Here is a 13686-nt window from a genome sequence, read left to right as displayed (position 1 = left end):
TTATTATTATGAAACTAACCTTGGAAAGCAGCTGAGAGAGATTAATTGATCTTTTCCATTATAACTTTAGCATCCAGCAATTATACCTTTGCATTTTTTAGTTCATTCAAGTATCTTCAGGAGATATGTTACTACACTTGCATGTACCTTAATTCACTTCAACATTTACAAAATAACACTGACAAACAAAACAGCAAACACCCATAAATATTAATGAGTATCTTAACAAACATGACACTCAAGTAGTTGTCTCAGGATTTTTAAGTTACATTTTAATTCCATGTACTCCAAAATCTTCATGTAAAAGAGACTTGTGTTATTGGAAGCTTCAGACAGTTACACCAGCTACGACTGTGGTACCTTATACGTTAATATAATTTTGTGTATCCATTTTGCATAATATGCCACTCGGACAAAAATACCAGGGCGATTTGGAATGGCACAGCCACGACCAGGAACAATGACACCAAGAACCATTCTCATTTTATGTTGTTCACAAACAAGTGGGCCACCATAATCTCCCTAGGAACAAGACATGCAACAAGAACAACAAAGTATTAATTTAGAAATAAAAATTAGCAAATAATTAACATTCTATATATCAATTTATATCTCAAATATATATATGTAAAAAAGAGAATAACTTCAACTAAAATGTGAAGACATTCAATTGATATACTAAACCATTGGTTGTCTTTCTACTAGACAACTCAAGACTGAGATAAGTACAAAGGTTCAAAAGTTTCTATCATGTGTAGTAATCATTAAGAATGACTTGTCTTTTCTATAATAGTCACTCATGTTTTAAAGTGGTTTTTGCTTTTGTTCCATGCAGACTAATTAATACATAACCACTGATAGCTTTTTAAGAAAGTATATTTTATATTCATTTTGGTTTTCTTCTGGTGTTCTGAGTATGTTCAGTATAGAAAAAATGGAAAATATAGAAAAATACAATATCAAAAAAACCTCACCTGCAATCATACAGTTTAAATGATTAAGCCACATTAACTTTTATCTAATTTCTTCCCTTCCCTCAACCCTGCCCCCAAAATGATTTTAACAAAGTTAAACAAAAACTTGTAGGTAGTAAAATAATTGTATTTACTGTTTAGAAATTGCTTTTCTGGGCCTGAAGAAGGAATGTTCCTGCACTTACTGTTAGTATTAGTAGTTAATAGAGTTGTATTTATATTTTTCTTACTCTTTGTGGAAAGCTTGTATCGTAACCCTGTTGTATAATCGTATCTTCATTAGTGATAGATGAAAGATGAATAGATTGATAAAAGGATTTGCGTGTATATTTTTTTAATATAGACGTTATGTTTATACACATTGTCATATGTCATAATTAAAATGTGTTGCATCACTTTTTTGTGCCATGTAGCCTCCTAGGATTGTAGCCACTGACTTTTAGCATCTTTGTATCTAGAAGAGTGCTTGGGACTATCTTCATTTCCCCCCAACAGTGATGAGATAAACTAAAGTACTGCAAAATTTAATTCTGTAATACAAGTGGAAAGAAGTGAGCTATCAACATTCTATGATAGATAAAATCAAGGCGGGGGTGACACAGACGATAAAATACTAAGGAAAATAGTTTATTCAAAGAGACTTGATGCAGATGTACAGAAGGGACTTGTGGACACAGCAGGGGAAAGAGAGGATGGGACAAATTGAGAGAGCAGCATTGACAGACACACACTACCATGTGTAAAATAGATAGCTAGTGGGAAGCTGCTGTGTAGCACAGGGAACTTAGCTTGGTGCTCTGTGATTACCGAGAGGAGTGGGATGGGGCAGGTGGGTAGGGATATATGTATACTTATAGCAGATTCGTGTTGTTGTACAGTAGAAACCACAACATTGTAAGGCAATTATCCTTCAATTAAAAATAAATGAATAAATAACATACAAAAAAGTGCAATGAAGTGAAAGTCTTCTGAATGCCAAAATTCATTATAAACAATGTTCAAATAAAGCCACAGATTGAAAGAACATTTGAAACTCCTACAAATCAACTTGAAAAAGACAAATGACTTAACAGATAAATTTGCAGATGAATGAAAAAGTAATTACAAAGTATGTTGAAAATAGGAACAGATGCTTAATTGTGTGAGCAGTAAAATCTGATCAAACAAAAATGAGATAAATTTTGAACTGGCTTTCCTGGTGGCTCAGACAGTAAGGAATCTGCCTGCAACACAGGAGTCCCGGGTTTGATCCCTGGATCAGGAAGATCCCCTGGAGAGGAAGTGGCTTCCCACTCCAGTATTCTTGCCTGGAGAATTCCATAGACAGAGGGCTACAGTCCATGGGGTCATAAAGAGTCAGACAAAACTGAGTGTCTAGCACTTTCACGTCTTCATTTGTACCAAAATATTAAAAATTGACAATACTGAGTCTTAGCAATGGGAAAAGAGGATTTCTTTTTCATATAGTGTTTCTGGAAGAATAATTGATATAAACTTTTGAAGGCAATTTGACAGAATATGTAAACTATCTAAATTTGCTTTAATGTTAAGTCATTCCATGTTAAGAATCTATCCTAAAGAACTTATGATTCAGACACATGCAAAAAGATTTCTCTATAATAATATCAGTTATGCTCTGTGCTTAGTTGCTTAGTCATGTCCGACTCTTTGCAACCCCAAGGAGTGTAGCCCACAAGGCTCCTCTGTCCATGGGGATTCTTCAGGCAAGAATACTGGAGTGGGTTGCCATGCCCTCCTCCAGGGGATCTTCCCAATGCAGGGATCAAACCCATGTCTCCTTAAATGCAGGCGGATTCTTTACCATCTGAGCCAAGAGGGATAGCTCTGCTAATAGTAGCAAACGATTAGAAACTAAACTAAGTATTCAATAAAGAGTAGGGGTCAATTTTTTAATTAAAAATAAAAAGGGTATATATGCATACATATAACTGGTTAACACTGCTGTACAGCAGAAATTAACACAACATTATAAAGCAACTATATTCCAGTGATTTTTTAAAAAAAGACTTAATATAAATTCTGCCACATGAATTTATCTGGTTTTTAAATTAATGCACCAGTGTTCACTGATACAAATTGTTCAAGTCAATTACATTTTTAGAGACTTTCACTAAATGTGATGCTATTGCTGTCATACAAATGTTTAAGAGATTTCTTTTTCAAGTGTCTAGTGGTTTGGTGATTAAATTATCATTTCAAATAACAGTGATGTAAAAAAAATGAAGCATTTTTCAGAAGTGGCTGAATCAATTTGAAGTACACAGATAAAAAATAGCAAATATGTGATAATATGATAAATTTTTCAGTGCTAAAGTTAGGAATCTAAGAGTATATAGATGATAAACCAGATTACAGGCTATCCAGAAGAACAGTTGTCAAAGTAATAATGGCAGTAGGATTTGAATAAATGTAAACTTCATAACTATCTCAAAGACTTGCTCTAGCTCAACATTTTTGTATTTACAGAGCTCTTTGGGAAATAAATCAACAAATAGATAAAAAATATTCCTAGTAAATTTTCATTTGTTATAATAGACGTAGTGATGTTAGATTTACTGGAACAAAAAACACCAAATTCCAAAGTGGTTATAAACACATTATCAGTTTCTAATCATATTATTTTAAAGCAATTTCAACTTTTTTTTAACTTAAAAATATTTTATTTTCTTCTCAAAGATGAAATCTCAAAGTAATATATACATAACATATGCACTTCAATACAAATTTATGCTCCATACATAGGACATTTTCCTAAAAGTCAAAAGATATTTCACTATTACTGAACTCATTCCATATTTTACTACACATAGTATTCTATAATCCCAGAGTTCTCAGGGTAGGAGAACTTGTCTCTTGCATTCAGAATACATCTAAAATAGCAGTTTAACAGCTTGTTTATGTTAAGTAGGGATAGGAACACTGCCAAGTAGAAAGAACAGTTGCCTAAGAAATGAAAATGTCCAAACTCTTAAAGTCACAAACTTTGACCTTCTGGTTTTTTAAAATAGAAATGCGCGCGCGCACACACGCACGCGCACACACACTGGCTTAACCAAACACACACACACACACACACACTGGCTTAACCACACACACACACACCCACAGACACACACTGGCTTAACCAAACACACACACATACACACACACACACACACACACTGGCTTAACCAAAAACACATTTAAAGGTTTAAAACCAGGCATGGATCTCTTACTAAAATTAATAGAGTTAAGTTAGAATTTGGGGAGATCAGATAAATTTAGAAAAACATTAGAAAAAAATGCAAGCTATGGTATCAAGCTGCACGTTGGCTACTTCTAATTTGAACAACTTTCTCTTAAAGTTTTGGCTGTATTAATTTCTTGCTATTTGAGAGATGAGTGGCATCTTAGTTTTCTACTAATGAAACATGGATTGTTCACTGTTTAGCTAAAAGAGATATACAAGAATAATAAGGGTTATATTTTCCAATTCCTCTCTCATACAACAGGCTGATGTGCAATGATTCTTATTTGATAAAAATAGGAAAAACTTATAAACAGGAAAAAATATGCTATCTATCACATGCTACTTATTTAAAAATCCCCTTTTTTTACCTCACATGGTCCTGATACAATATTTTCAGCCCCAGCACATATTTCAGACTCATTCAGAGTCACCTTCCCTTGATGATATTGGCTGCATTTCTCATTCCCCATAATATAGAGATGTGCTACTCGTAGTAGACCATCTGAGTTGATCACTGGAATGGTGAAAAATATGTATGGTTAATGAGCATAGGGTAAAGTGAAAAAATAAACAATTACAGAATATTTTTGTAAAATAAATATGATATTGCCTTATCTTTTTTAAAATAGCTTACATCCAGTGTAGCCCCAGCCATAAACACTGCAAGTGGTTTTTTCAGGAATTGTGCACCCATAATTAGGTAAATCAATTGTGCTAACAAAATCATCCAAAATAGCAGGCCTGAAAAAAGAAAATATAATGGTAAGTACTTTTGATTGGATTCAGCACAAAATAAACATATTAAAATGTAGTGTGAAAGTTTAATATGCTTCATTTAGAGAGAATAAACAATTTTGCTTCAAGTAGGTAGTAGAGAAGTGAATATTTATTTGAAAATATTTAAAAGTAAATGGTCATTACTATTTTTAAATCATTATTTTACCTGTTAAAGTTATCATATAATTGCTCACTAAGCTTTGGTTTTAGACCAGGCTAACCATATTGTTGGCCCAATTTCATTTATTCACATATGAACAATTTGAAAATGCCCCTCTCTTTGCCTCTGTATGCATATACACACATACACACACATGACACGTGTCATGTGCTTTATAATATATTTACATGAGAGAGAAAGAATAGCCACATAGCTGAAGAAAAAGTTTCAACCATTCCAGTGTATGTTAAAAATATGGAACTATCTAAAGGAACTAACCTAGCAAGCTTCAGTAATACCAGATCTGATCCTTCAGGCCCATATACCAGTTGGGTAACATTTAGAACCTGTTTGCGTTTCTCATCTCCTCTCCCATGGACATCATGAATTCCAAGCCAAGCTTCATAATCTTTCAAGTCTTTGTTTCTAAGTAAAAAATTAAAATATAAAATATAACTTTAAATTATGTAATATTTATATGTATTGTTATATTAGCTTACAAGGGCAGATAAATAATCTAAATTTAAAGTTTAAAGCATAATAAAGAGCAACACATTTGTTATTGGAAGATTCTGAATACTACAAGAACATACAAGCAGGAAGAGCCTTGAAATTTCTGAAATTCTAAGCGGCTATTTTTTTAACTTGCTTATTCTTGCTAGAAAGTAGCTCATTTATGAAAAATTCTCGGGTAAAGCATATTACAATAATTATAATTTATTGCAAGTTTTCCTTTTTATCTCAAAGGTGTATATGTTTGGCTTATTAATAAGGATTGAAGATTTATACTAACAAAATCAGTATAATCTTGATGAGAATCAAGAAGTAAGTTAACAAATACTATCTCCTTATCTTTTCCTTAGGCTAATTTACTCTGAAAATCATTCTCAGTATTATTCTGAGGCTGGCTCTACATAAGAAAGAAGTGAGGACTGAAAGAAGTGTGTTGCTAATTCAGAAAAAGAATTTCTATCTAGAAATATAGAATTCAAGAAGGAGGTTAGGGTAAAAATTATTAACATAATTCTAGCAAAATTTTCTCCCAAATGAGAGTAGTGCTAATCGTGGAAAGAGGTAGACAGAAGTAGTACTCATAAGTAAGTATTAATTCAAGCAGTTTCATAAGCTAAATCTAAAATAAAAATAGATTAATTTGTTCACCCTAAGATGGTGAATATCTGTTAAATGAATATACATTCTAGGGGGAATCTAGGGAGAAGCCATACATATTTTTAAATGCTTAAAACAAATATTGGTTTCACTTTACCGAGAAGGGAAACACTGTCTTGCAGTAAGAATCCAACTTTCCTTTATCAATGATCCTCCGCAGATATGTTTATTTCTAAAAGAAAGAGGAAAGAAAAACAAGTAACATCTGTACAGAAAGAGTGCTTGCCAATTAATGCAAAACCTATGGCTCCATTTGTTAAACATAAACACATTGAGAGGAAAATGTAGATATTAACCCAAATAGAATAAAATGAGTATTTTTTTATCAGAAGGATGATACTTGATGATGTAGCATTAGAACTTCTTTTTCATAATGTGATTATAATTTTATATAATCAACTTTATTGATCCATTCCCAAACACATGTTCACATGTATGTAGTCTATCCTTATAAGAGAAAGTATGTGCTATAAATATATGATTATTAGACCTATTTTAAATTCAATGTTTGATTATGAAAATGACAAATTTGAGTTTTTATTTAAATTCTGAAAATGATCTTGTGGTGACCATATATAATATTTATGCACTGTTTGCTTCTTTCATTACCATTATTTAGTTCTGATATGTTAACTTAGGATATAACTGAGTAAATTTGTTTCTCCAGTTTAATATCAACAATATAACATTTTGCTTATCAAATTAAAACAGTTTTTCAAGATACATCATCTAGGAAATTATATTTGTAAATAATAATAAATACTAGAATATTTATTTGATGATATCCAAAATCTGTAAATGTATTCTTTTTTGGCAAACACATGGGAAAAAGTACAACTACTCACAATTTACATTTCCAAAGAGTACAGATGTTCAGTGCTTCAGAGAGTAATAGCATAAGATTCCCATACTAAGACCACATTTATTTATGGCCTATACCACACAGGAGGATAAGAATATATACAGAGTTTTAGTTTCTATTCTCTCTATGAGTTTTGGAAGAATAGATAAACAGCTGTTGTTACTAAGAACTTGGATTTAAAAGGAAAAGAGTACTTTTTTAAAAAAGTTTACACTACACTGATCTGGTGAAAAACAGTTTCACCTACTTCTCCAACGATGGCGACTTCTAAAGGAAGTCTCCTATGAGTAAGAATAAATTCAAAAGTATTTGCCTTTTCTTCTGGAGTAATGAGATTTGCAGAGATCCTCTGATTAGCTCAAAGATGTAGATTATTGGAAATTTTTCTATAGTAAAGAAAATACCACCCTCAAATTTTACAGCCTTCATTATGTCTTCACATCGCACAATTAACTTTAATATTCTGGTGAGTTTCATAATTCTATTTTAGTTACTGTCCTACAATTATCAGCATGAAGATTTATAAAAATTGATGAGTTACTCCTTGAAAGAAAGACACACTAAGAGAACTCTCGGTCATTTTCTACCTGGTATCTGAAGAATATAAACTTCATGCTTATTAAGAATTGACTTATTCATTGAAAGAAAAATAACCAGTTTCAAGTTGTCTCTATTCTACTTTAATGTCACTGTGATTTAATTATAGTAAAAATGAATTTTATTTCTAAATTCTAGGAGGCTAGAGGTAAACAAACAGGGAAGGTTTAGAAAAAAGGAGATATTCCAGTTTGTATTTAAAGAATAAAAATTTTGTAGGCATAAAATATGGAGGAAGAAAGCTCCAACAGCACAAAGGCCAGAGGGAGAAACATGGAGTGTCTTGAAAACAAGGGAAAATGTGGCTAGAATTCAGATGCACTTTGGGGTATGTTGCATGATGATGTTCCAATAGAGACAGATACAGAAAAAAAAATTCGTTAACATTCTGATTACCATACAGTATAATATGTGTAGTATATAGAAAGTTCTAAGATCAGGTTTTAAAGGTAGCTCCTATTTTCAATGTTTACTTCTTATAATAAATAAACTTAATTTTGTATAATAGTATATTTTGAAAAACTATTTTACATAGAACATGGCATTGATTTTTACAAGTAGCAATAGATATGTTTTATCATATCAAATATTATAATTTCAAGGCTGTTCAACTATCAGTATAATTTATGTTTTTCTTAATGATAAAATATTCTAGAATTTTAAATTATTGTCATTTTTCATTAGAATGACAATGAAAAAGTCAGAAATTAAAATCAAACATAAATGTTTGCTATGATTGTGCATAAACATGTTAGAAAGTAATCTCATAATATCCTTAATTGGGAAATTAACATAAGTATTACAACTACCATGGTTATATCAAGGTATAAGTAGGTTTCCTGTGTAGTTGTGTTTTGCTTAACAAGAACTAAAATGTCACATCAGGGATAGTGCCAACACATATGGGACCTTTGTAAACATTTAAAACAGCACTATCTCTGGAGGCACAAACTGCAAAATCCAGGAATGTTTGCCAAGCAGAATGTGATTAGTCCCTCTTGTGTCCCCCTCATATGGGTGCCTTGTGCAGGGCACAACCTTCATGACTGCATATGGCCATACTGCTGGGAATACAACTATTTGCAAATAATCCAAATATGTATGATTTGTGTCTATTAATAATTACCTGTATTTCAAACTAACCATCCATCCTACATTTGTTCGTGTGGGAATTCCATTTACAACTCGCAATTGTTTTGTTTTGGCGCAAGATATTACAGGATCTAAAAAGAGGACCAAACACAACATTTTGACAAAACATTTTGAAACAACCTGTGCCTCTCAGCTTTCTTAAGTTTGTCTGACAGTAGCTATACAAATGTAACTACTGTAATTGTGTCAGAAGAACATTTTGGAAAAAATAAAAGGTAAATAATGTGACTACAGTGCCAAATCAGACCCAAAATGTTTGCTATCCTCCTCTAAGTAGATAGGTAACAAAGAAAAAGTAATCAACTCGAGGTCAGCAGAATTGACATCATAGTGACCGTGACTTTGCTCTCTATGTACAAGTTCTTCAGGTCTAACAGCAATTATATTTTCCTTACCAACCTCAACACAACAGAATGATGCTATTTACAGTGCTTTTTTTCTAAATATCAATGGAAAGCCTCAGCTGGGGGTGGGGGGGTGGTGGAATATATATATTTGGTTTATTACTTCTGAATTTGTATAGTAAGAATGTAGAACTGTTTTGCAACATGTTAACCAAAGTGATATTAATTGAAATTTTATCCAAATGACGCAATTATGTTTAAATCATTATATCCAAATGATATAACACAGACTCTTTGAACTAAACTTTTTCCTGACCCTCGTCAGTGTTCCTTGCCTTATCCTATCCACTCTTGTCCATGGTCTAAAATAGATTTCCATTTGCTTCTTCAGCCTGGGATACAGCAGGTGGTCTCTCAAACCAAAACATTTGAGTAACTTCCTTCAGCCCAAGAAATGTGTGAGAATCAGATACAAGCAGCTCCTAAATGCAGTTTAGATTTTCCTAAACTGAGGATTAACTAAACCTTTCACAGCGTGTCATCTTTTGCCTCATAGAAAATGCAAAGAGGTTTAAAGATAGAGCAGGATAAAGACAGTGCATAACTTTCCAACCTACTGGTTTCATTGTTTCTAACTTTGGCGTCCTGATTTAATTTAAAGGATGGTGAAGGTCCACTGGATACATTCTGCCCCAAGTTAAAAGCACTATACATGCTTTTTCAAAGTTTAATATAACATTTTCTGACAGAGCAATGAATTTTGATATTTAGCATGCAGTTGTCTTTGTAACACCTTTATACATTCACACAGGAAAAAGTGTTCAAATAAAACATTTTATTTTTATGATGGAAGTTTATATAATGATATTTTTATGAAGTAAATAATGACATCAATTATGACACATAGATACTAAGATATAATAAATTCTTTTGAAGGATTACTTACGGTCTAAATTGACTATTGTAGGTGTGGTATCGCCCTCACCTGTAAAAACAAATATATACATATATACATAATTCATGCATACATATTTCTGTTATATAAAAATAAAATGTACTATTCAATAGTACATCATTTTGTATTGAAACCCAAATATCCATGAAACGATAATTTAAGACAATTCTTCACTTTTTTTTTCAAAAATATAATGTAATAGTACCCCTTTGAATAATTCTGTATCACTTTTACTAGACAAAGTTGAAAGTATGGTAGTGGGTGATGTGAAGAAAGCCCTGTTTTATGATTTTTGAAGACTCTCAGGCATGTGATTTGATGACGTGGGCAGTTTGAATTACACTGCCGGCACCGAGGAGCTGCCTCATTCTCCCAACATGCCAAACATTGTACACAATGAACATTCCACTGCTTATTATTGTTTGTTTGGGCCATTCGTATAAAACATATAGCTTTACTGTAATTTTGGCCCATTTACATTTTTGCTGAAAATTACTTTTATCTTTTATATGATTAAAGATAACTGAATCTTCCCCTATGTTTCAGAAAACTTTTTTAATAATTTGAGAATATAGAAATCAAACTCACTCATGGAAAAAGAGGAATAAAAAAATATAATTATGTTTTGTCAGAATATTTCAAAGATTGGTTTTTCTAGATAGTAAAGGGAAAAGTATAAAAAAAGAGTACTGGAAACTGCAAATAAATTATGGCTAACACTTCATACTTAATTCTTTTTTATAACCTCTCTACTGAGTGGGCTTTAACTGCTGCAAAGAGATTGGCTTGGAAGATTCTAGAATTTAAAAATACTTAAGTAGCAATGAATGAGGCCCAAGACATTTCCTGGATTTTAATGTGTGACTGTTTAGAATTGATGACACAGAGTTTAGTCAGGCATTGTTTAGACCCAGCTGGTTGTTAGTCCCTAGAAGTGCCCTGAGCTCAAATAAATCAGCAACGAAACAAAAATGGCATATGGATTCCTTTGTAATAGATGCAAACTTGATTTTCATTTATGGGGAATTTTGAGAAAATTAACACATGCTAAAGCGTTTTTGTTTATGTTCATTTTCCAGATCTAGATATTTTAAGTGAATGAGCATAAAGGTGAACTATAAATTTCCTCATTTCCCTTTCCTTTTAGTTTATCCCTAGGGATAGTTTTGTCTTAGAGTCAGCTGAGGTAATTGTTTTAGTTCATAGTATAAATGTGGTCATTAAAACATCAAGGATATTGGTTTTTCCACTTAATTTCTAAAAATTCCAAACTGAAAAGCTATTTATTTCTTATATTGTTGTGGTGAGAAAAGACTAGACTATTCATTGTATTCTTTTTTACATAAATGTTTAATAAGATAACATTTGGGATAGAGCCTAAAGGGCACTTAAAAAAACAAAACAGAAAACCGAAGTTGTTAAAACAAAAGAGTTTAATCTCCGAAATTAAAAATTTTTGAGGCACTGTGATTGATTGCATATTCATTGTATTGTTAATTGCATATCAAGTTTCCTATTTCTAAGCATCAAGTTAATAGTTCTGCAAAGTATTCAGTCTGTTATTGTGCCTCACTAAAATATTTTAATTTTTTAAAATGTTTAGATATTATAATTTAGAGGCTTTAATAATTATATATATATATTTTTTTGTTTCTGTAAACCAATATTTAGAAAGGCTGTAATACCACTTAAAGTCAGATTTCTAAATATTCTGGGCAGTTTGTTAGATTGCAAATTTTTTAAAAGCATTGTAGTTTCTGCAGCTTTCAAGGCCTTTTCCCTTTTACCTTAAAATACTGTTTTCACTTCTCTTTTACTCTTCCTTCATATCTCTACCATAGTACTCAAATCTGAACAACTATATATGATACAAATCTTGTTTATATTGACTCAACTTAACTTTGAAGAAGGAAAACTTGTCAATGATAAAAGTTTTTCCTGTGGAACAGTAGAGATGTATGTGTCTATGTGTTGATATATGGCCTCAGAACAAACATGGGGTCTTAGTGAAAGCATAAAGAAAACTTTCTTTTAATAGATCCTTAAAGTTTCAACTCAAATTCTAAACTTTATGAACAACACATATTTTCCAGGCTGACATTTGTATTCCCATTTCATTATATATTTTAATATTAATATGTATGTATTTAAATGACTGTATTTGTGATTAGGTATGTAGCTGTCTCCTCTCTACATTGAAAATGATTTGAGTACAGGAGACACTGTTTATATTTTCTATACCTAGAATGTTACATAGGGCTTTGCACACCGGAACAGCTCAATTTAAAATTATTAATAAATGAATAACTAAATGCAAACTGAAGTGGAAGCAATTTACCCAAGGCACGTAAAGTGTTAGAACTACAATTTTTACCTAGGAAGTCAGAGTTGCAACTCTAAACCACTGTATTCTCTTAATACTTAGATACTTAAACATATATCTAATTAATACTTAGATACTATATAAGTAGATATATATCTATTTACTACTAAGATATAGTGTGTGTACATGTATAGACAAATATAGACATTTCTACAGTTTTACTTTTGCATCTTGATAATCTTAAAATATATAACATCATTTTGTAAATATTTTTTTAAAGGAATACAAAAAAAAGAAATGCAAACCTTTGCATGTTTTGTAATGTAAATGTACAGTGTGAAAATGATATATACAATCGCTGAAGTTAAATAGATAAGAACTGAAATCTTCTGAAGATAAATATGTTTAGGCTTTCACTAGTGATAAAAGGTAAATAAATCCTGGTTATAAATATAGTTAGAGAAATGATAGCAAAATATTTGTTGAAATTAATGTTCAGAATGCATTGAAATAAATGTTATCTGCAATAGCATTTAATCAAATACTAGTAATGCCCCCAAGTCTTTCAATACCACACTACTAATTTTTAGTTTAAAAATGTTAGTTGAACACATATGTTTTAAAAACTTTTAAATTAGGGCTTCCCTGGTGGCTCAGTGGTAAAGAACCTGTCTGCCAGTGCAGGAGACACAAGTTCAATCCCTGATCTGGGAAGATCCCACATGCCAAGGAGCAACTCTGCCTGTGTGCCACAACTATTGAGCCTGTGCTGTAGAGCCTGTGTGTGTCTTAGTTGCTTAGTTGTGTCCGATTCTTTGTGACCCCATGGGGTGTAACCTGCCAGGGGCCTCCATCCATGGGATTTTCCAGAAAAGAATACTGGAGTGGGTTGCCATTTCCTTCTCCAGGGGATCTTCCTGGCCCAGGGATCGAACCAGGGCCTCCTGCATTGCAGGCAGACTCTTTACCATCTGGGTTAACAGGGAAACCCCAAAAGTGAAAGTCGCTCAGTCCTGTCCAACTCTTTGCGACCCAGGCCAGAATACTAGAGTGCTTTTTCCCTTCTCCAGCAGATCATCCCAATCCAGGAATTGAACCGGGGCCTCCTGCATTGCAGGCAGA

At 32.3% G+C, this 13686-nt stretch overlaps 1 protein-coding gene across 3 annotated transcripts in view; it reads right to left on the bottom strand.

Annotated features, from left to right (window-relative positions):
- Positions 1-243: 243 nt before the first annotated feature.
- Positions 244-13686, bottom strand: part of HGF (hepatocyte growth factor) — an 84216-nt gene continuing 70773 nt past the window's right edge. For all 3 annotated transcript variants that reach the window (XM_081535616.1, XM_081535617.1, XM_081535618.1), the window contains 7 exons: positions 10233-10271; positions 8917-9013; positions 6429-6503; positions 5441-5587; positions 4859-4965; positions 4593-4738; positions 244-522 (listed from right to left, as the gene is read on the bottom strand). In XM_081535616.1, coding sequence (XP_081391742.1) covers positions 346-522; positions 4593-4738; positions 4859-4965; positions 5441-5587; positions 6429-6503; positions 8917-9013; positions 10233-10271 — 788 coding nt within the window. In that variant the 3' untranslated portion in view covers positions 244-345. The remainder of the gene's footprint in view (positions 523-4592; positions 4739-4858; positions 4966-5440; positions 5588-6428; positions 6504-8916; positions 9014-10232; positions 10272-13686) is intronic.

The sequence above is a fragment of the Giraffa tippelskirchi genome, chromosome 10, assembly GCF_054371585.1.
Source record: "Giraffa tippelskirchi isolate mGirTip1 chromosome 10, T2T-mGirTip1v1.2.pri, whole genome shotgun sequence".
Taxonomy (NCBI): domain Eukaryota; kingdom Metazoa; phylum Chordata; class Mammalia; order Artiodactyla; family Giraffidae; genus Giraffa; species Giraffa tippelskirchi.
The sequence above is the reverse complement of the archived record's forward strand: the minus strand, read 5'-3'. Positions and strand labels throughout refer to the sequence as shown.